Source organism: Rhipicephalus microplus, chromosome X (assembly GCF_043290135.1).
Source record: "Rhipicephalus microplus isolate Deutch F79 chromosome X, USDA_Rmic, whole genome shotgun sequence".
Taxonomy (NCBI): domain Eukaryota; kingdom Metazoa; phylum Arthropoda; class Arachnida; order Ixodida; family Ixodidae; genus Rhipicephalus; species Rhipicephalus microplus.
The window spans coordinates 414,040,112-414,064,514 of NC_134710.1; the positions used below are offsets into that span (position 1 = coordinate 414,040,112).

Genomic DNA, 24,403 nt, shown 5'->3' on the forward strand with positions numbered 1-24,403 from the left:
GCAAGTTCAGTGCAAAGTACATCGCCATTTCTGTTATCCCGGATGAGAGCTTCAGCGGCATGCTCCCCGCTATGACTCTGGCTGGTTATTGACAACGCGAGACCTTCAGCCGCATCCGGTAGCCTGAGGTAGATTCCGACACCACCCTCAAGGCGCTCCGCTTCTTTGTTTAAGACGACCGGAGTGAACCCGTTGATGTGCATGTTTTCAGCGTTCCATGTATCCGTGAAGGAGAGCACATCAGTGGCGTTCAGGACGGGGTCATGTTACATATCATACGTGTACCTTGAGGAACCACACGTTCAGAAAAGCAAAGGGGAACTGGGTTGAGCAGAAAACCGGTGAATGGATGTATCCGGCTGTGCCCTTTTAGATTGGGTGGCGGCTCACGCCACCTAGCCATAAAAATAAGTACTTTCCATATGTGTTGAAGGATTGAATTTCAATCACGTCTTAATTGTAGCTACCACTCAGTTAGCCTCCATCTGGTTATTTCTGCCCGCAAAAGTCTATTTTGCGTTCACTGTCCCTAAACCCCAAGGCTCTGAAAAATTCCGTGCCATTATCTTGGACTATAGGGTGGAGCCGTTTACAGAACATTATCAAATTTTTAACTGTTTTCTCCTCCTCTCCACACGCGCTACATAACGTGTCTGTGCCTTCGTATTTGACTCGGTACGTTTGATCGGCAATATTCCCGTTCTTGCCTCAAACAGCACAGAACTACCCCAAAAATTATCGCAGGTCCTTCTTTTGCTATTTCCTGTTTGAAAGTTAGGTAGGTCTCCAGTGTTGATTTCGTAAGCAATCCAATCTTCGACAAGTCCCTCTCTGTTTCCTTCTCCTTCTTCTTAGCCGATTTTCTTTTAGGCTTGGTATTCTGCTGTTGTCTAAATACTTGCTTCACAACTTCGGAGTTCAGTTCCTCTATTTACTTTCAACATTCTTCATCTACAAGTAGCTGAAAACTTTTTAGCCTAACGCATCACTCCCGTTCTTCTCATTTGCTCCTCAAATTCTATCTTGCTGCTAGCTTCCCTGCACTCGAACGAAGTCTATCCTATGTCGCCATGTACCATCTGACTTGGGCTGTTCTCGTGTGCTCCCAAAGCAAGTCTACCTATGACACTTTGTTTAATTTCTAATCTTTCTTGAACCTCTGCTCTCATTCACAAGACCGCATTACCGAACGTCAACCCCGAGACCATTCCAAATCTCTTTTACAACGTCATACCTATTGTAGTTCCACAGTGCCCTATGTTTCATTACAGCTGCGTTCATGTTACTCTTAGTCATTAGTCTCATTACGCAACTTTCGAGTTCTCTTAGGTGCTCAGCCCCGTTATTTACCCACACACCGAAATATTTGTATCTATTCACTATTTCTAGCGTGACATCATTCATCTTATACTCACTGCCTTCGTTATCATTTAAAATTACGATTGCTGATTTTCTCTACTTAACTCTAAATTTACCGCAGACGTATATCATCCCTTTTTACCACAGATGTATATCAATCCCTGCCGATCTTCCTTGTTGTACGCTATTCATACTATATTATCTGCTTACATATATGCTGGCAATGACTGTTCAACGTGTTTCCAATGCTTGGCAAAAAAGAGGATGAAGCTGAGTCGGCTCGCCTATAATTTGGCTTCTAGTACCTGGAGACTCAGCATAAATAACAAAGGTGACAAGGGACATCCCTGTCGAAGCCCGCGTTGTATCACTATAGGTTCGGATAGTTGTTCTTCAGGCTTTATAACATGGATGGATGAATGGATGGTGGATGGATATGGCTGTACCCTTTAGATCGGGTGGTGGCTAGCACCCCCAAGCCGTAATACTTGTGAACCAAAAACTAGATTTATTTTTTGCCTTTAAATAGTGAGGCTGAGGACTTGTACTTTGCAGTGAAAGGTTTAATTTTCACTCGTGCCTTGACTTTAGCCACAAATCAGATAACCTCCTTCTAGTTGATTCTACCCGCTTAAAGTATATTTTGCCCTCCCTGTCCCTAAACCCCAGTGCTTTCCATAAATCTGCGCCATCATCCTGAACTATAGGGTGAAGCCCTTTACAGAACATTATCAAGTGTTCGGCAGTTTCCTCTTCCTCTCCACATGCTCTGCATACCGTGTCTACCCCTTCGTATTTGGCCCGATATGTCTTGGTTCGCAATAGTCCCGTCCTGGCCTCAAACAGCAGAGAACTACCCCGAGTATTGTCATAGATCCTTTCCTTGGCGATGTGTTGCTTAAAAGTTCGATAGATCTCTAGTGCGGACTTCTTAATCATGCCCATTCTCCACATATCGGTCTCAGCTCCCTTCACCTTCTTCTTAACCAATATATATTTTTGGTTTGGCTCCCTGCTGTTTTCTAAGTACTTACCAGTCAATTTTCTGGTTCGCTTCCTCCATTTTGTATCGACATTCTTCATGTACAAGTAGCTGAATACCTTCCTAGCCCAACGCTCCTCCCCCAGATCTCTCAATCGCTTCTCAAATTTTATCTTGCTGCTAGCTTCCTTGCCCTCAAATGATGTCCATACCATATCACCTTGTACTTCCTGATTTGGTGTATTCCCATGTAATCCTAAGGCAAGCCTACATTTTCCAAGTTGCTTAATTTCTAATCTAATCTGAAACAAAACAACTTGGGCAGCAGCGTGTTATCTAGTAAGCATTGTTGGAATCACTGAAAAGGATGCCGTTAGCAGCGGCCAAAGAAGTGTACAAAGGCAACACTGGTGTACACGCCGGCCGCCAGACTAGGCTCGAGCATAAGAAGCTTGCCAAGCCAACTCCTGAACGAAACGTCTCCTGTCTCCTTTTATCCCTTATGGCTTGATTTTTCTCGAAGAATGGCTAAGGAAACGTCTTCCTAGAAGTGTGTCTCGCGGTGGGCTTCTCAAGAAGCACCAGGACGTTGGTGTTCTCCGGACGGTAATGATAACCGCTATGCTCGCCACGAAAAGCGGCGCAATCGAGGAAGCTCTTGTCGTTAGTAGAGTACGGGCGTCTACGCTGCGAGTTTTCACGTTGCAGCTGTTCACCGCGAGAGACGTTGGGCAAGCAGTTTCGTTTGTTAAACGCATCTGCACCACGCGAATTCAGTGAAAAGTGCGTATGGCAATCCCTTTGATGGACGCTAACCGCACTTGTTAAAATAGCATGCAGACGAGCATAAGCTTTGGCATGGTTCCCATTGAAGGGGGAGGGGGGCGAAGCTGCATCGCAGCGCCCTTCCTCCTTTCTATTAGTTGAGTGTTTGATACGCACCTTGCGCTCCTCCTCCCCTCTTAGGTAACGAAAGGGGGGTGGCTACCTTTTTCCCTCTTCATGCGCACGCCTGTTTGAAAAGCGTTTTGTCGCCTTACGTGAATAAGAATTCACCACAGATTGAAGATATGCGCAGAGTATCATGTAATGTGTTACAAATAATCAATAACAATTTTTTTGTAATTTGTAATAGATTTGATGTTTGTTTACGAAATCTACATTGTGGCTAATTCAGTTTCTTATTTTATAAGTAATTACCGGTGATTTGCAACATTTTTTCAACACTAATTTGTAACCAGTCTTATACAGCAGTTCTCGTACCGGAAAATTGCCACCTCCCTGTAGGAACCCCTTGTCCTGTCAGACTGCATGCCCCTACAGACAAAATTTCTTCACTTTTTCCCTTTGCCTTACGTCCAATGCCACCCGAGCGCCTACAACAGCGAAGATCGAGGCTTCACAGAGAACATGCACACAGCGAAGTCCTTCTCAACTATGAGCTGGTGTGCAAGGTGTTCTTAGCGGCTGACCTCTTAAAGCGTCCCTGAAGCGGTTTTGACGACGATAGTCTTGGGGACCTTCGACGCCAAAATGTTGGGTCTGTCTGTCTGTCTGTCTGTCTGTCTGTCTGTCTGTCTGTCTGTCTGTCTGTCTGTCTGTCTGTCTGTCTGTCTGTACCTTTTTCTGTTTGTCCACCTTTACCAGTATCCTTAACGGCACCAAAGTGACCAAACGATACTCCAAACGGCTGACCCCATCCGCAGCACCAACCAATATTGCTCAAATTTCAGCGTTCAGGATTGTGTGATTGTCAATTAAAAATCAATTATTTCGCATATCTGAGACACCATAACACGGCAATATTATGTATGGGCATTTTTTGCTAGAGAAGGCAAACTTAGGTATATATAAGGATCGTAGCCTTTATAACGCTGCGCTGCCCATGCTACGCTTGCACGAAACGGCAAGTGTTTTCAACGCTTTGCTAAGACGACAAGATGACGGCACCTACCCGTCGCCTTGCGTTCTACAACTCATCACCTCAGAGATGAGCGCACATGGTGGGGGCCCCGTTTTCCGGGATAACTGCTAGATAGCGCTCATGTCTCACGTGTTACGTGACTTGATGCGCTCGTTCACCTTCACTGCATGCTCGAGGCACTCTAACGCAGCGCCTCCAGAATACCATTCACCGATTCTCTTGCGCAGAACATGAAACAAATGTTTTGTTCGTTCTCTCCAGACGCAAGACTATCGTCTTTCGACGACATTTGCGGTGTAACATTCAGATACGGGGCCAATTTTTTCACATTCCGTTTTTGACTAGACCACTACTGGAGCAAATCATTGGCACCAGAGTTCAATCTAAACATCTACTATTAACGGAGCTACGAATATTAAAAAAACCACCCTTCCCCTCCGCTCCGCTTTTCCTCCTCAACTGCTCTAAACTCTGCCTTCGAGAACTCGAGGCTAAGCTCCGCCTTCATGGCCCCTGCGTCACGATATGGCGTGAGACTGCATACACGTTAATTCAACACCTCCGTAATCCCGCCGCCGATCTGATACAGGAAGTCTGTGCTGCGCGTACCACAGCCAATGAGATCAGCTGTAAACACTGACGTCAATGGGGCGGAGCATGTCGCTTGTGTAAAGGTGGTTAAAAACGCTTCTGGCCGAGTCGCAGCAATCTACAGTAATCTGGGGAGATTCGCAGCTTTAAAGCGTTGTAAATAATTACACAGTTTGCGCAGAGAGCGCTCAAATCAGTCTCTTAATTACCCTTGCAACTTGGTAAACCAGCCCAATGTGGTTGCAAAAAGTTGTCAAGATTGTTTCAGAGTCCCTTAACGAGCAAAATTGAAATACACGGTGACCATAACATTGTAAAATAACTCCAGTAGAAACTTAAAATTGTGAAACACGATATTAGAGAAGCCAAGTAAGCGCCGCCTTCGAGCAAACCTCCAGCTTTATCTCTATCATGCAAGCCATGGTAGTAAGTTTTAATCAAACTGTTATTCTCTTACGGCAATACACGTAAAAGAAAGATAGCAAAATAATATATTAGATTTCTGTAATTGGTCAATTACATTGCGGAGTCAATTACAATTTAAAGAAAATAATCTCAGAGGTAATCTGTCAACGTTTTCTGTAACGTGCACAATTAAGTCTGGAGACGCACCTTTATGTAGTCTTCTTTCGACAGTTAATTATTTATTTGTCATCAGAAGCAGCCTATGGTTCACGAGAAGTGCCACGTTCAAAGCTACATAGCCATGAAATCTACATACAAGTTTTCGGCGGCTGTGGCATGGTGCATTTTTCTCTGTTTCCTCGTTTTTGCCATATCTCTGATGCAAAAATGTAGGCAGTCGAACGAAATCTCAGAGAATATGAGTACTGTCAACTGTTTAAACACATTACTCTTTCACAAGGAACTTCAACTCTAGACGACTTATACCCTCAATAAGACGAATACTAAAGGCTCAGTTGAGGTTTTGTACCACAATTAACTCACTCTAGAAGACACAAAGCTCCAGATAAGACGTATACTAACGGCTGCGTTAAGATTTCCACCCAAAATGGTTGTAGACCTGGTGATTTTCGACAGCGTTTTGATAGGCTTCAGTAACTGCCTGCACTAAGTACAAACAGCGTCAAAATTTAGAGGGGCCAATCTTAAATATTATCAACTTGAGAAGGCTTTTGCTGACGAAAAGGGGTAAGCCGAATCGCTAGAGGATACAGTGAAATCTATGGCTTTAGTTACTCTAATAACGCGCCAAATTGAAGAAAAACAGTCACTTTTGCTTGATGTCATGTACTAATAAATGTTTCGAAACAAGAATATGCCTATTATGTGTACAGAATTCAAAAAGTACATTTGACCACTTTCATCTAGTTGGCGTTCGTCTCATTGACCTTTCGATAATGAATCCACAATGATCTCAATTGTGCCTGTCCGTGAACCCTTTCTTTTAGGCTACCTTACTGCGGTAGTGCAGTGCTGTTGCGGCACATTGTTTTTGCTAGGGAGGCTGAGCCACCCAACTACTAGTTTCCTTTTCAAGCTTATGTGATGGCCTAATATCAACTGACTGTTATGTGTGTAAACAGTGTCTGGAAGTTTAGTTTTCTTTGGACAAACAACGGTGGTCCGAGTACCGTGCTCTTTCGGGTCTTTGTGGGCGTAGCACGCTTCCTTGATCTCGTTCCTACAGCAATCACGGCAGTGTTGCTCTAATGCTGTTCTTTTAACATCGCTGCCGTATCATGGTCAGCACATCTGCTGGCACACAGAAGAACGCAAAAAGAACAAATGAAAGTTTACAGCTAAATCAAAATAAACGAAACTCAGATAGATAGATAGATAGATAGATAGATAGATAGATAGATAGATAGATAGATAGATAGATAGATAGATAGATAGATAGATAGATAGGTAGATAGATAGATAGATAGATAGATAGATAGATAGATAGATAGATAGATAGATAGATAGATAGATAGATAGATCCTGAGATAGATAGATTCGGCCCTCGACATCTTTCCTCACAGGTTTGCATCCTTGTTTCTAAACAAGATATTTGGCAAAAATTTTACGCCCAACAGAGTAAAGGTTTTATAAACCTGAGTGCACGAAAATGCTACTTTATGCGATCAATGAAACAGCCATTGATTGATATGAGGGTTTAACGTCCCAAAACCACCATATGATTATGAGAGACGCCGTAGTGGAGGGCTCCTAAAATTTTGACCACCTGGGGTTCTTTAACGTGCACCCAAATCTGAGCACACGGGCCTACAACATTTCCGCCTCCATAATGAAACAGCCAACTACCCTCGCTGTGATACGCACGTGGCATCATACAACTGCTCAGTCACAACACCACCTCGTCTCAGGTGAAGGTCACGCAGCGGATCGAAGGCACTAACCAGGAGGAGCAGATCCGTGTTCTTGGCCGGGGAGACTACTTCGGCGAGCAAGCGCTGTTGAGGTGAGTCATGTGCCAAAGCGTATTTATTGTACTCGCACCTTGATTTAACCGGAAGAATTCAACAACGCAGTGGCTAAATTAGATACTACAGATGAACAATGCCTACCTCATTTAGAAAGCCTAGTGATATGTTAGACACTAAATCTCTCAGAAACTAAAACACAAGAAATACACATCGTTCAAGACTAGGCCACCGCCCTCAATCTTTAAAAACTGAGTGTTTAGCTCGACAGAATAATTTTTAATTAGTCTGACGTGGCGAGGCTTCTGAAAGAAGTTTTGAGTGCCACTCATTATATTGATTTCTCGAAAGGATGTTCCCTCTTACAGATTGTTCGTAAGCACCTGCAGCTACAAGCTAGGCAAATAACCAGGCTAACATCTCCGCAATACCACTGCTGTTTTTTATCAATATGGTCGCGTGGATTTCTGTATAGATTTTTTTCGAACTTTTACTTTGAGAAATTGACTAAGAATTGGATAATTCATTGTGGTTTACGGTAGTTCTCACCAGCTCCTCCAACTGCGCCTAAGGTAGGCGTAATAAACTGTTATGTGGAAACATACCGTTTTTTGTATGTTTATTTTTTGTATGTTACTATACTTTGGTTCATGGGTAACTCTAGGCAGACGGCTTAACTGCTCGGTGAAGTCCGCCTGTGAATGAATGTGTGTACTTGAATCTCTGACCCGGCTGGCTCTGGACGCTGAGAACTTCTAGCTCATCCTGTTGTTTGCCCTCAGGCGAGGTGGCGAACGCATCAGGGAGGCCCGGAAGAGAGCGCTGTCTTAAACACAGAAAAGCAGGTCGTAACAAGTGGTGCTCAAATATATCACAGAGCTACACATTGTGCAAGCGTTTCAATTTTTAATTCAGAAAATTAAAGTCAGAATAAATACATAGGAAGAGTGCCTGTGGATATCCTGTGCGCTTGCTTCATCGCGTCGGTGCCGAACAAGTAGTTGCGGTAAATCCATGGTATAGAATACATCACCAGTGCACTAGCGTGGAAGCAGAACCACTAAAGGTCGTTCGAGTCAAATCTAAAAAAAAGACATGCATAAGCGGTCATCCAAAGTGGGTTGTGTGAACGCCTTCTGTGAGGCGCTGATCAGACGTGATGAGGGTCACGGGAGACTAATGACCGTACAATGCATGAACCATCCTTCGGCTACATGTATGAAGGTGTCGTGATTCTGCTCTCTATGACTTGTGGCGTGAATGGTGCCACTCTTTCCGCGAATTCTTTTTAGATGCGGAAGCATCTTATACTCGCGCCTTGTAGTGCGCCGTCCGCGCCGTCCGCACCGCTTCTCGAACATTCGATAGCTGACGCGCGCGCATGCGCCGTCGCGCCGTCGCCCACTCTTCCACCATCTGTGCATCCCTTCCTCCTCTACACACCGCGCGCGCTTCACTCCTCCACCATCTGTGCACCCTTCCTCCTCTACACACCGCGTTCGACATCTACAATTCTCCTGATTCTCCAGTGGACGCGCATGTGACATCGCGCTTCGAGAACATTCAACAGCTGACAGTGCATGCGCCGTCGAGCTGTATATATACTCAAGGTCGGCGCTCGCTCGCTCAGTTGCCGCTCGTCGGTTGGTTTGTACTGCGCGTCGACGTCCAAGGTCGCGGTGAAATGAATTCCAACGAATCCACAAACACAATGATCGACGTCCCTTCGACCAGCGCCGCCCTTTCGCATACGTGTGTACGTGTTCACTCATTTAACACCCCCTCCTACAACCACGTTAACCAATTTAGCCATCGACCCAAGTAAGTCGCAATTTAACACCCCATTTCACAACCACGTTAACCAATTTAGCCATCGACCCAAGTAAGTCGCACTTTAACACCCCGTTAACCAATTATATGCTCCGCATCCTCCTCAGTGTTCCCACGAGGGAAGCTGCGGGCAATTTTTTTTTCCCAGTCTTCCTCTTCTGCATAATTACACCCTTGCAGGAGTGTTATAGCTGATTTATTCTCACCCAAAAGACAGTTGCCGGTCACGCTTGTTTTTTTTTCCATCAAGAATTATTAAAATAGTGGTTCGTGGACACGTGTCATCTGCAGCACCGCAAAGAATTGCTGAGACAAAACATCATGTCCCATTCGTTGCAAGTGTACGGCCAATATACGGTAGGCGTTTGCGTACAAATGTAGCACCACTGTTGATTTCAAAAGACTGGGCCGGCAAATACGGACACGAGAGGAAAGTCGCGACACCACAAATGACAAGTAACAGCTGCTAAGGCGTGCAACGTTGAGGAAAAAAAAAAGAAGGCGTCAAAAATTATCTGCACTTGTCTAGGCAAGAATCAAATCTATCAATCCGACACGCACAACGATGTATGTGAAAGGCAATTGTTGAGGTACTTGATTTGATGATATATGGGGTTTAACGTCCCAAAACCACCATATGATTATGAGAGACGCCGTAGTGGAGGGCTCCGGAAATTTCTACCACCTGGGGTTCTTTAACGTGCACCCAAATCTGAGCACACGGGCCTACAACATTTCCGCCTCCATCGGAAATGCAGCCGCCGCAGCCGGGATTCGAACCCGCGCCCTGCGGGTCAGCAGTCGAGTACCTTAGCCACTAGACCACCGCGGCGGGGCAAGATGTACTTTATTTCTTCTTTATTAAAGGGACGCGACGGTAGTCTCCCGCTCACGCTACCCCTACTGTCAATATGCCTCGTCTTCGATCATTAGATGCGTTTCCTCCTTCCCGTGTCTGTACAAAACGGCGTGATTGCTGCATTTTGTAGTGAATTTCAACTGTCACCAACGTAAAAATTGGTTAGCAGGGCAGCCTTTGGTTAGTGATATCTCATGTTATTTGTGGTTAACGCATCGACTCATCTGTCCTATACGTCAAAGCGGCCGCAGCTGAAGCCAACCTTATATGCACCCCACCTGTATGACTATCAGCGAATTTCTTGGTGTGTCTTCCGAAATAAATGTCAATCCGCTTCTTGTCTAGTACTTGCTCCAAATTTCTATCCACAGTTGCAGAGATCTTACCTCACTTATCAAGCCGTAAATCTGCATCGACGCCGTATCAACGTTTCTTTACCTAGGGCGATACAAAATGAATGTAAGAAGTACCTATTACATGGTTACTGTTCCTTCAAGAGTATGATCTTAATATTATTTTCTTCTACCACGCTTGAACTTGACATAACGCTCTTCCTCAACGTTCAGCGATAGTGACCCCTGAAACCCGAGGATGACCTATATATAAAAGATGCGTAATCAGCGCGTCATAAAAGATCACTAATTCGAGGCTCACAATTTATTATATTCCGAAATTTCCGAGAAAGTAAGTGCCCGCTAAACGTCTAACAGAGAAGAGTCAGAAGACGCCGAGGAATAAATAAACGCATCTATTATGTGTGAGCCAACTGTTGCTTCACTTCCTTAAATATAAAAATTGAAATGCCCGAACAGATACCTTTCACGTAGACGCCCCGCACGTGCCAGATTGATAGATTGGCCTTCTAGACTATGCGCAGGGAGTTTTCGTGCCTGCTTTTTTTCAACGTTTGTGTGCCTTCGCAGTTGCTAGTAAGTATGTTTGTGGTGTTTATGACTTCATTCTTGTGATCATGTTTGCATACCCAGTTTTTCACAATTACGAACTAGCTCAGCTCTCTTCTGTTTTAGTGTACCTGTGACCTGGAATCTGCCATTTTTTTACTTATGAAGCAGATATAAAAGCAATATGATGATTCTATTGTAAAACAAACAATGTGATTTTTTTCATCCCCCCCCCCTCTCAGAGAAGACAAGCGCACTGCAAACGTAGTGTCCCTGGAACCCGGTGTTGAATGTCTGGCTCTGGACCGAGAGTAAGTGTATCTTATTTGAATTTAAAAGTTTACGATGAAAAACAAGATGTCGCAAAAAATAAATTTGTCATGCCTGCAGTCAGTCAAGAGGCTCCTCAAATGCGAACTACACCTTTTTTAAAAAAAAAAAACGCCAAATAAAAGCACGTTAGAAAAATAGCCTATTTGGAATTGAGAATAAATACGTGTTACAAGTTTTACTGCATTGCGATAGTTTGCTAGATTTGAAATCAGGAAAGGAATCCCTATTGCACGCGTGTGTCAATGCAGCAATAAACGGACCTAAATCCAAGATTGAGTGGTATCAGGTTTTATTACGCTGAACTGTTGGAACGCATGAGTCTTGTAAGTGGGGGTAGTGTAATCTAAAAGCAAATGAAGGTAAATTTCACAAGCATGTGCGAGGGATAAACAGTTAGCAAGGGTTATCACTCTACTTTTTGAAAACATAGCACCTGTCACCTCTGGCCGCTTTGAGAAATGCCGTATATTAGTTTGTGAGAAGGTACGTAGACAAACGTTGTTGACTCTGGACGAAAATTGGAGGCAAGATATGAAACTTGTCATTGGTACACTCAAGCTCGCTATCTTTAGGTTCTCAATTTGGTTCGTTGTTCTGTCGGCGTAAACAATGAATCTTGTTGTTATAGAGCCAAATTTTGTTTTAAATTGCATCTAAATAGGAATATTCTAAAAACTGCTGTGCGTATGGTAGCTTAAATTTGCTTAGATTTTTATTCGTGCTATTTTTGACATTAAACATTCAATTGGACATAAGAAGGAGTGGCCAATAATAAGTAATCCTTGCTTTCACCGGTGGACTACTTATTTTTTTTCAAAGGCCAGGTGAACAGAGGTGCGGAAAAAACAAGTTCCAAATGGTCGTTCTTCCGTTGCGACCTGGCGTAGCTCTGTAGTAAAATGCTTCGTTTCCACACAGAATGTTTGAGTTCTATTTCAGCTGGGACCCTAACATTATTTATTTCCATTCGTCAGGTAGACGGTACCGATGTCGAGTATTTCTTAATGCTCGCGTGTTAAACACGCCTATGTGAAATCTCGCCGTTCCTGAGTAGATACTAATTGTCAATCACCTGTGGCACATACCCGCATACCAGTGGCACATACCCGCCCGTGCTTATGTGCCACCGTCAGGTGAGAGAGAGAGAGAAACGAGAAAAAAAGGAAGGCAGGGAGGTTAACCAGATGCTAGTATCCGGCATGCTACCCTACACTGGGGTTGGGGAATAGGGGAGAGTCCGGTGAGATTTGTTTAAGGACATGCGCAACGGGATTGTGACATTAATCATGTCTTGATCAGCGTGTCATATTCGTCAAACCATCCTACCCTTCCAAGCTAATTTTATTTCGCGCCAAGTTAAGGGGCTGACCACGAGAGCATCCAAACGTAACTCGCTAGATAGATAGATAGATAGATAGATAGATAGATAGATAGATAGATAGATAGATAGATAGATAGATACGCTCAAAGTCACCGAAGTTCGCTGAGAAACGCTTAACATTTATTATCCGGCACATCTCACACATTGTTGGGATGAATCTCATGTGAAGGACTGATCAGGCCTGGGTAAGATTTTTCACGTTGTGCGAAGGCGCATCGATGTCTTCATGCAAACTTAGTAGTTCGCATATCGCGAGCTGGACGCACGTCGACTACGCCGGCGTGCGTCATGGTGAGTGAGGCACAGTGCCACTCGCACACAAACACAGAGACAAACGCGCACACAGACACACAAAAACAAACACGAGTACACGCACACACACACATACACACGCAGACACGCACGCACATACGTAGACACACAAATTCTGTCTGGGTGTACAAGCATGTGCACACAGACACAAACCCACACAGACACGCACGTGAACACACAAACGCACGCACACGCAGACACCCACAAATCATGGACACGCTGACTCTCGCACGCATGCACACACTGAAAAATCGGTAGGCGCACACGTACGCACACACAGCGAGCAAGATACATTTACTGTAAAGTTTCGATAGAAAATAGCAACCCTATTATAGTATATAGCAAATATATTTATATATGAGGTTTTGCCCCGCCGCGGTGTTCTTGCGGCTAAAGTACTCGGCGACTGATCCGAAGGTCGTGTGATTGAATCCCAGCTGCGGCAACTGCACTTCAATGGAGGCAAAATCGTTAAGATCGGCTTAGCTCGGAACCTCGAAAACATTGAAGGACTGAGACATCCCATCTACGCAGACTATGTTACAATCTGGGTGACAAGAGGATCTCTAGGCCAAAAACAAGATCTTCTGCAACGCGCAGCTGATACAGTTCACGACTACGTGCGTCAATGGGGCCTCGTCTGCTCTCCGGAGAAATCAGAAGTCCTGAGAGTCTACAGACGAGGATACGATCTGCAAAACTCCATAGACGTCTATATAGGGGAAAAGATGATTGCACAAGTGTCCTGAATTAAGATTCTCGGCATGTGGATACAAAGCAACTGTCGTATAGACCACACCATCAGACAGCTGTCAAACAGTACAGCGCAAATCACGAGGATGATCACCAGAATCTCTAACGAAAGACGGGGTATGAAGGAGGAGGACACTTGTTGGCTTGTACAGGCCCTCGTGGTCATTAGGATTGTATACAGTGTCCCCTACCAAACACCACTCCCACAGGAAAAAGAACAATTAGAGGCGATCCTCAGAAAAGCCTACAAGTGCGCCTTTGGTCTACCTGTCAGAACCTCGACAGAGAAATTCCTTAAACTCGGGATAAACAACACAGTGCAAGAACACTTCGAGGCGCATCTTGTTGCGCAGAAAGTGGGATTACTGTTGACTGCTACGGTCAGGTACATATTGCAGACATTGGGCATGAAGGATGCTTGTGGAGAAATTAATAACACGGCGAGCATACCAAAGGACATTCGCCAGATTACTGAAGTCAGCCCAATACCTCGAAACATGCATCCAGAAATCCATAAGGCTCGAAGAAAAGCCAGATCAGAAGCACAAGAAAAAATTTCAAGGCGAGAATCAATGTTTTGTACGTTGACGCGACCACATACAGAGAGCACTCCGGCATAGTTGTAAGCGTTGTTGATCACCAACTTAGGGAAGTCAACAGCGCTTCGATCAAAAGCAACAACATCCTCGAGGCTGAGGAAGTAGCCATCGCGCTCGCCATCACACACCAGAGCAAAAAGTCTACTACAGAAATGGTTAGTGACTCGCAAGAAGCGTGTCGACGGTACAGCAGTGGACGCATATCCAGTGCTGCCATTCGCATACTCAAGGGAAGAAAAATCAACTTCTTGAGCTGCTCCATTACGTGGACACCAGGCTATGAAACTGTGACAGGGAACCAGCATGCCGACGCCATTGCCCGAGAATACACCGACCGGGGGGTGCCCAATGACGAAGAACCAGGTACAGTTACTAGACGCTATGGAGCAATTTTAGAACAACAGAGAGCCCTGAAGAAGATATACCCTCCTCTCCACAAAGACCTCAACAGAGAGCAGTCGGTTGCCTGGAGACAGCTGCAGACTATTACGTACCCCAATCTCAGTATTCTGAGTAAAATCTATCCGGGAATATACACCAACAAATACCCGCTATGCAGAGAACACCCCACACTTTACCACGTGACATGGGCCTGCCAACACACACAGGTAGTGCCAAGAAACTGTACACCAACACCTAAGCAGCGTGAGGCTGCGCTGTCCTGCTCTAAGCCTGAAGAACAGGTCAAGGTGATCGACAGAGCTTGCAAGATGGCAAAGGCCACAGGGGCCCTGGACTGAGGGCTCCACTTTCACCGGAAAAACTATTTGTAATAAAGTTTTGCATTCAATGGAGGCGAAAATGCTGTAGGCCCGTGTTCTCAGATTTGAGTGCACGTTCAAGATCCCCAAGTGGTGGAAATGAAAAAATTGTAGCTTTATAGATAAACGCTCCCCTCCCCCCTGCTCCCAACCATGCATCAACAACGAAAGTGGGTCGGTGATTGCTTGAAAGTCTTATTTATTTTCTCGTAAATGTGTTTATTCGAACATTCATCATGTTTTTTTTCGAACAAGCAACCTGCTCATCCCGTGAGAGATGCCTGCGACGCGGGTAGACAGCGGCGCTGTTCGCTTATGCATGAATACGTGTTTTCTCTGGTACTACCACAGTATTTTGTACTTCATATTGAGAGTCGTTCTTTGTTTATTCATCGTTGAAAACAGAAAGTTTCAATTTCTTCTTTTCTTGCTACCACTTTACTTTGAAGAATATACCGCGTATCCACCACTGGCTGTGCCAAACTCGATAGCAGCCCAACTTTCGGCGGCATGGGATTGAATTCGGTGAGGTGACGCTATTCTTTCGTATTTTTTGGTAGACGCCGTAGATTATCAACTTTATCTATTCCCTTATTTATATTCTGCAAAGTGTGATTTATGTGCTGCTGAATAGATGGCATCTGTGTGGGAAGCTAAATCTTTACGTCATGGCTCATCACGTCAAATGAAGGCTAGATTAAACAAACTCGTACATACTCTACACATTCATGCTGTTATCTTTAGTTACTGGCACAGTACCGTTGACCCATGCATTGTAGAGAATCCGTATTCCACGCAGATGCGAATCGATGATATTGTGTTTATCTCGGCAACGCCAAAGTGTTTTGTTCACTTTTTCTTGGACAATTCTTATATTATTTTACTTGGCCCGTTCATTGTTTTAGTTCGGCTTCAAGCCCATTTTTCGTTCTGCTCGCCATCTTCGATTCCAATATTCTTTCATATTGTAGCTTACGTGCAGCAACTTTTCATGTTTTGTTCAAAAGTCATGTGAACCAGCTCGTTTTTGCAGGTTGTTTCGTAGTCAATCAAACACTGGAAATCTCCACAATCGCATTGAGAATCGCGGCAGGTTAGCTGTTCAGAAGGCGTTGCGCACGAAATCTGGTTACGCTATCGCGACTTCCTCTTGAAGGCGAAACTCAAGCGTCCTCCACTTTTTGTGCGCTCGAACCTTTGTTCTTCTGTATAAATAATAGGTACAATGCCATTTTTGTTGTAGAGCCACACCTGGTGCTTCCCGAGATATCAACAGATGGCTGTTGTATACAAAAAATATCTTGTATGACAATGACTGGCTCGTTAACCAGCTGAGATGCCTCTCACTCTTATTAAAACACATTTGACCAGCATACTATTTCAACCGTCGAATTCGATAGGCTTCTTTTTTGCATGTGCAACAAATGAGTGTTGCGCCTCAGTAGCTAGAGTACGTTCGTCGTCAGAAAGAGCTGAAAATGTCTCGCCCGATACAGCTATAGCTCATGAGATTTAGTGTACAAATCACACCGATGAATAATGAAATCGGGTTCTCCAACATCAGCTTTAACTAAATGCAAGCGCTCGTCATAAAAGATTTTTTCTGATCCTGCCCAAGCAGAATCACAAAAAATTGGGATATAAAAAATAAAATATTATTTCATTCCTTGCTAAGGAACCTTTGCAGCTCGCATATGAGAAAAAAGATGCGTTTGAGAAATGCAAATGTATCTTGTTTCTTGGTATTTTTCACAAAGTGGGCTCCTTTAATATTCAGCAGGTTTCGAGTTCATTTCCCAGGAGGCTCGTTCTGATAAGTTTTTTATATATATTCATCAAAAAGTGCTAAGGTCTCTACAATCTCTGGCTCCACAATTCTTATGACAAAAACAAAAAACATGCGATTAGAAAAATTGTACCCCTTTGTCCGATAGCTATTTTGTTCGTGCATTGAAAATTTGCGAATGCAGCGGCACAGTTTTTGAGATTTAGAATAAAAAAAAAGTTCGTGCAGTAAGTATATGCCCCGACGACGAGAAAATTTGCGTGCAGAGAGTTCTTACTTAGATCTGACGTCCTTGACAGGCCCGAATTTCCATCTCGAGGAAAGACGACAACACACGCTCTCAAACACACACACACACGCACACACACTTGCACAAACACACTTATTACACACACGCACACATAGTGTTAAGAAATTCACGTCAGGATTGGCGGCTGCCCGTTGCACCGTAAGAGTGCCACGTCACACAAAAGTTACGTCACCTCGCGGCGTTCCTTTTCCTTCTTAACCTGCACAACACATAACTTAGTTTGTGTTCCCCCTGGCTTATACCTCCATCTGTCTCCACAAACACTTCGTCTCAGAAGTGGCTGACACCTAATTTACATAGACGTTTGTCAAGGCTTGCGTTTGCGTTTTTCAAACAAAATTGTTTGCAACTGGACTTCTTCTTACGCAGTGATAAAGTTCAAACATATTCTCTCACGAGAAATATTTGTCGCCCCTACGCACACTCGCAACCACATGTTGCGTATTCACTGTTTCACGTAATACGGAAATGAGACCCGGTTTTTTCTAGAAAGATATTTCCTAAATTTCATAACCTTTAACCAATCCGTGTGCCTTGGTGCATTTTTTGTCTGTCGACTGCAAAAAAAAATAGAAGAAAGGTTGCTTTAAGATGTTAAAATATGTTTATTATAGTAATTTAAGTTCGTGTTAAAAGTGTTAAAAGTATCACGACGAAAGATGCACGCTGTCTTCAATGCAACAACAATGCATGATAAACGACAAGCTAAAAAGTTTCAGCCACTTCTATTGTCAAATCTTTACCCCTTATACGTTCCTCTGCAACTCCCCACTCAAATGTTGCTGCCATTTTTCTACGCATGCGTTCTTGGTCAGGGCGCCCATAAATATGTCGCGTCCAGCATGAAGTGCTTGGTTCTAGCTCAGCGCCAGCAAACGCGTGATGTCCACCGCGGTAATTTAGCGGTCACGGTTCTTGGTTGCTGACCTGAAGCTCGTATTTCAGCGGCAGCGAAACGCTACACGCCTGTGTACTGTGCCTTGTGCTCGGTAAAGAATGCCAGATGGTAGAAGTTCCCGGAGCTCTCCACAACGGCGGGCCTCATAATCGTGTCGTGGCGTTTTGGAACGTAAAATTTCAGATACTATTAATATAACAGGCGCACGCGTGATCACGCAGTTATGTGTTTGTCTTTGTCTCAATAGGAGCACCGTCATCGAGGCAATGTTTCGCCGAATTGTTGAAATAACGCTTTCAAGATATACAAAGGTGACCGAAGGTTTTCTTGCTGCAGGGTGGGAAGAAGTGATGTCCCGGCTTACGCGCCAGGTGCTTTAACACATATGCCGCATTAATCTGAACAGTTATGTCACACTGCTGTTATATATATACGACCACAACCCCACTATTTGCGTACAATATAGCCCTGAAAATTAGCAGCGACATTCACTGTCGGATAGGTAGAGATTTAACTGCATTTAAGGTCGTGGTTCCACTCTCTCCTTCTCGCAAAAGTTTGAAATACGACACCAGACGGCGCCACTCATCCACTCTTGCAAAAAGCGAGAAAATTGCTCGCGCAAGTGCGGTCAGCGTCGCCTCGCGCGTGTCTTGTATGACGTGCGAGTTGGCGTAAATCGGCCGATGAAAACCAAGGAACACGAACGCAGGGCGTCTTTCACCTACTATCCGCCAATTGTGGGCATCGTTGCAACGACGCGACGAAAGCTACCCCAGTGACAGCTGGCAGACTGAAACCGGCGTCGTTTCACTGAAGGGTAAACACAGTCACGTACGCACGCACCTGCACTAACACACACTCTCTGTCTCTCTGACTCACTCACGTCCATAGAATAACGATTGAACATGACATCAATGAAACGCTTGGAAGCGGGAAGCGTTTGGTTGATGTCATGCCACTAACCTTCTTTTTGATGTAGCGACCTTGGCACTGGCTTGATGTAGCGTCGCGCGACCACGTCATTTTTTTTTTTTTGCCCCGTGAGCTGCTCAACCTCAGCCAATTTAACCCGACACAAAAACAGCCAGACACATTTCAGCACAAGATAACCTGAGGATCCTGAGGTTATTTTTAAATGTCACCCTCTCCAACTACCATAAAGGGTTACCTAAATAAAGGGCCTCTTGTTCGGGATCAGTTGAACAGTAATTTATAGGAGCTATAGAGGAGTTACAAGCTCCTAGAGCCCACTCTTTAGCGCCCTGGGGTCACTGAAGGGTGCTTATAAAGTAAGATATATGTTCTGAACATGCATTGGCTGCATAAGGTGTAATTATTAAATAATTTTCCTCATTGTATACATTATCGAGTTCGTGTAGCGTAAATTGTGCGTGTATTTAAACTTTTACATGCAGTCCAAGATTTATTTCTTTTCTGCTAAATCAGTGGCCATTCACTGGGAGAAGCACAATACACTTCAATCGGTGATTTGTCAATGTACGATGAATGCTCGAAAAAAAAATTGATGTCTCACATTTAGGCGAGACTTGCAAGTGTAAATATTACGCGCGTAGATACATGTGTCAATGAGTATACAGTGTACTGAAAATCACGCGTTGCAGTATTTTGTCTTTTGTCTTCCTTCAGTGCCACATGGTTTTATTGTAAGAGAGTCGTTGCAGAGAAGTGTGCCAGCGAGAATGACGTGACATCTCAGGATGGGCTGATCGGTAAACATATGGAGCACTTTTGAGAAAAGGTTCCATGCAAAATGGTTCTTTTATTTTTTATTTTCATATTTTTTCTAGCAAGCACGAACATGCTGGCTTTTCTAAAGAAATCGGAACGCATAACTTTTCTGGGAGCGAAGCAGTTACATAATCTAGTTTTGTTTTATGCTTCTGCTAATCAGCAGGAATACATCTATATTTTCTGGAAAGTTGTGGGTTTTCTTTATATTGACTTACAGGCACCATCGACAAGTTTGCCATTTAGATTGCAATAACAGGTTTTCAAAAAATAATAAATAAACTGGCATATCCTACGTACCCTAATAATCGGCGTTATGCGAAGCATGTGTAGGGAAGGCGACCACGTTGCAATTTTTAAACCGCGACACGCCATGAAATGACGCTAAATATATGTAGAAATCTTGCAGGCACAGACACACGTTGCAGATGTTTGTATATTCAGTTTTTATGCACTTTCTCGATGATGTCAACGGAGAACATGAACATTAGTAACACCAGAAGCGATAAGTAGATATGAAGTGCTGGTGCTCGCAAGAATGGTACCCCTGAATGTTCTTACCTAAATCGACTTCAGCGCATGACACCTAACTACAACTGACGTTTACCCGACGTCACGACTACATCATATGATTGCATATGCTATCATGATATAATTTGAAAGCCAGAACGGCAACACGAATGAACACAAATATTAGGGTCTATTTGAAAAATAGTTCTGAGACCTAGCGTGGCTTTGCGGTACAATGCTTGATTGCCGTGTATATTGCTTGGGTTCGATTCCTGATAAGACCTTGACATTTATTATTTGTATTCGTCGGATCAGCGGTGCCGATGTCAAGTTTTTCTGAACGCTCACGTGTTAAAACTGCTCCTATGTGTTCTAGTTTTTGCTAGGTAGATTCCAACGGTCGATCACCTGTGGCACATACCCGCATACCAATGGCACATACTCGCCCGCAAGTTTGTGCCACTTTCTAGTGGAAGGTGTTTGATGGCGTACGTGACAGGATTATGAAAGCATTCATGTCTTGACTATCGCTTCCTATACATGAAATTATCTTATCCTCCTATACTAATTTTGGTTCACGCGATCACGAGAGCACCCAGACGTAAGCGGCTAGATAGATAGATAGATAGATAGATAGAGAGATAGATACTCTGATAGACGCCAAAAGTGCTTGCAGTACGACGCAAAAAATCCTTTGCATCGAAAATGTTCGTCAATGCTACAGTATATGTATCAGCACTATTTTTTAAATGGGGCCATTCTCTTGGGCGTCGAAGTAAGGTTATTTTTCGTTGGTCATATAGGCTTACTCTGAAATTCTTGGCAATTACATGATTTGAGAACGTCCACCGCAAATCCAGATGTACCAGAGTGGACTGTGAGCATCGAACCATTGGTACGAATGCCACAGTATTGACCAATAGTCAGCTCAGAGCTGACGGTTCCTCATTGTATTTTGTGGTATGCTTGTGTTTTGTTGAGTGTGTGAAATCTGTTTAGTCTTCATATGCAAGGCAAGAAAGAAAAAAAAATTGTGTCCCCTTTGAAGCAGCACTACATACATATCATTCACATGGCATGTCAGCGCCCTTCCTTTCACAATTTTCAACCTCATAGACATGTAAAAACTCAAAGGAACGCGCAAAACACGAGCAGCCGAACCACGAAGCGATGTACATTACTAAAGACGCCGTGGGGCACGCTGGTTCAGCGAACGCATGACGAACGCGCAATTTTCCGGCGTGCCGAAAGCAATTGCCACTTGATGACACCACCCCACCTGCTGACGTGGTGCGAGTGCAAAAGATTCATTACTCAGCCCTCCTCTTTTTACGGTTGGTGTTTGTTACTTGCGGTGACTAGACTTACTTTGTGAGGCAAACTATGAATCCTAAACATATAATTCATGCCTGTTTTAGCCAATACATTAAGTTGAATTGCGCCACATTCGGTGAACGTTTGAACTCACACAAAACAACTTGATATTTTGTTCAATAGATGGACAAAAATGTCTGTGAGATCGATTCATTGAAAAAATTTAGTTTGAAGCACTGAGTGGTCAAGTAATAAGCACAAATAGATACAAAATACAATATGCTTCTACTAATGTTATGTGCAATACTCGTTGGTAGTTAGCGTCTAAAAGAAAAAAACAAGCGACTTCTTACGAAACTGGCCTGCAGAAAATTTGCTATATTCAATGCTGCCTTGTAGGTTCGCTAATAAAGATAAAAGAATTTTCTCTTCATATAATCACAGAAAGAGACCTGCTGCTTCATTATGTAGAAGTTCAGAGTATCAGCTAGTATACTTTTGTCGATTCCTCCGTAATGCGTGACCAAGTACAGCCATAAACTGCCCCCTTGACACAATAATAATTCATCTAGTGTTCGTCAAAGCACTAAGCGACTTCATATGAAAAATAAGTATAATGTAGTCTACATAGCCACTAAATATTATGGTTCTGCCATGTAAAGACAAAAATATATTCCGTCACAAACCTTCAACATTTTGCCCATTTTCATAGAAACGTAATTTAAATAAATTACTAATTACATTATGTCCACTATCACTCCATAGAAATCTTTAATGGCACTTCGTCTAAAGGCATAGTAAATTTCTTTTTGTTGCGTTGAATAGTTTAGCCGTACTCGCAGTACAACGGAGGCTTGTACAGCGAAAATGCTTTTGTTGCTCACACTATTTTTATTGCTACCAGGTATGTCTACCAGCCAGATAATAAAATGAATTGTAATTTAAGAGAGGGAATATTAAACTTTCCGAAGTAGCCAAATTCAGTTTTCTTCATGCAGCGCAGCGAGCCCAATGCTTGCGTAAACAGTGCTTAAAAGGCGGAGTGCTTGCGGCCGGAGTGGGACCACCCCCTTAAACACGCGTACAATGCAATACCTACGTTTTAACGAAAAGAAGCTATGAACATAAAATATACCGGGTGTTCAAAATTAAGCTTTATGATTTTTTTAAAATTAGGCGCTCGAAGGCACGTGAGAACCACTTGTGCAAATAAGTTAAGCGGCCAGGGGGACAGAAAGTTAGATGATAATTATCGCTGTCAGCAGCCCAATTAACTAAAATTTAATAATTAACTTTTTACTGGCTGCGGTAAGTTGGCATGTTTATATTGAAAAAATGTAGGCAGTGGTGTTTGTACACAGTTTCAGTTGGAAGATTTTTTCTAGCACGCCTGTGTTCCGAGATATCCGGCTCCAAAGTTTAATTGTCTTTCGCACGATTACGCATGCAAGAGGGTGAGGGTCCGCGCAAAGCTCCTCCCTAAAGTGACGCATCTGTTGCGTGTGGTGTTTAGTGTGTGAAGAGGGTGGAAGCGTAGGCATAGGTGATAGCAATTACCCTTGCCCTCTTCGGCCGTCGAAATCAAAAATCGAAGAACGCTTGCAACCAGTGTCGTAACACGCAACTGCAGAGCCTCTAACGATAGTGGCAGATACCATGCCGAGATAATGGTGCGAGCGGAGAATCTGGATGCCAGTGCGCGTGCGTAATAATCACTAGAGAAGCATGCGTGGTCGTTGCCTGGGCTACGCGAATAGCGTGACTGCTGATGTCCGAGTACTGTAACTTTTATTGAAACAAGAGCAACAACTCCACCAATAATAACTGAAACAGTTTTATCCTTGCTAACGCATATTTCCTGCTGCTACATAAGCATATTTCGGTCATGCACAAATCTCATCGAAACTCTTCACCTCTCAAGACGTCAATGCCCCAAAAAGTGTTCAAAATGCCTGCCTTCGGCAGCAACGCAAAGCATGAACCGCTGTCGCGTCGACTCGATGACTCGGCGCAGTACTTCTGCAGGAATACTCGCACAGGCAGATGTTATCCTGTCCTTCATGTCATTAACATCGCTGGGCTCTGTTACGTAAACTCGATCTTTAACGTAGCCCCAAAGGAAAAAGTCGAGCGGAGAAAGGTCAGGTGATCTTGGTGGCCAAAACATCGCTCCTGCGCGCCCAATCCACTGTTGTGGAAAACGTCTGTCCAACCAGTTCTTCGCCCTGGTAGAAAAATGTGGTGGTGCTCCATCGTGCTGAAACCATACTTGGCGCAGGTCATTCAGGGAAAGACTGCAGACAAGATCATCAATGACAACACCTAATATTTCTTCTGTGTACATCTTTCCGTTCAAGTTGTCCTCAAAAAAGTGAGGTCCGATGATCCTGTCCCCGAGTATGCCGCACCACACATTCACACTCCAGCGAACTTGATGCTTGTGCTGCCTCAGCCAGTGTGGGTTTTCTTGTGCCCAATAATGGGCGTTGTGAAGATTAACACTTCCATTTCGGCAAAACCGAGCTTCATCAGTCCAAATTATTCTGTGCAAAAAGTCATTTTCTTGATCAGTTTTGATGAGGCCCCAATTGCAGAAGTCAACTCGCCTTTCAAAGTCCGCCTCATTTAGGTCCTGATGAAGGTAAACGTGATATGGATGGAACTTGTGCTTTCTTAAAACATTTGTGACTGTTCCGATGCTGCGACCGCACTGATCGGCAATCTGTCGGATGCTGAGCTCTGGCATCGAGGTTACGCACGCGACAACGTCGATTTCAAAGTCTTCATCGACGATTGCCTTCCTGGTCCGTCTCGGAAGGTGGACAGAGCCTGTTGTGCAGAAGCGTCGAAACAGGTT

General features: G+C 43.9%; 1 protein-coding gene across 1 annotated transcript in view; it reads left to right on the top strand.

Moving 5' to 3' along the window:
• LOC119161732 (cGMP-dependent protein kinase, isozyme 1) overlaps window positions 1–24,403 on the top strand; it is a 315,895-nt gene that overhangs the window by 184,830 nt on the left and 106,662 nt on the right. The window contains exons 7-8 of the mRNA XM_075880279.1: window positions 7,190–7,284; window positions 11,080–11,148. Of these exons, the coding sequence (XP_075736394.1) occupies window positions 7,190–7,284; window positions 11,080–11,148 (164 nt within the window). The remainder of the gene's footprint in view (window positions 1–7,189; window positions 7,285–11,079; window positions 11,149–24,403) is intronic.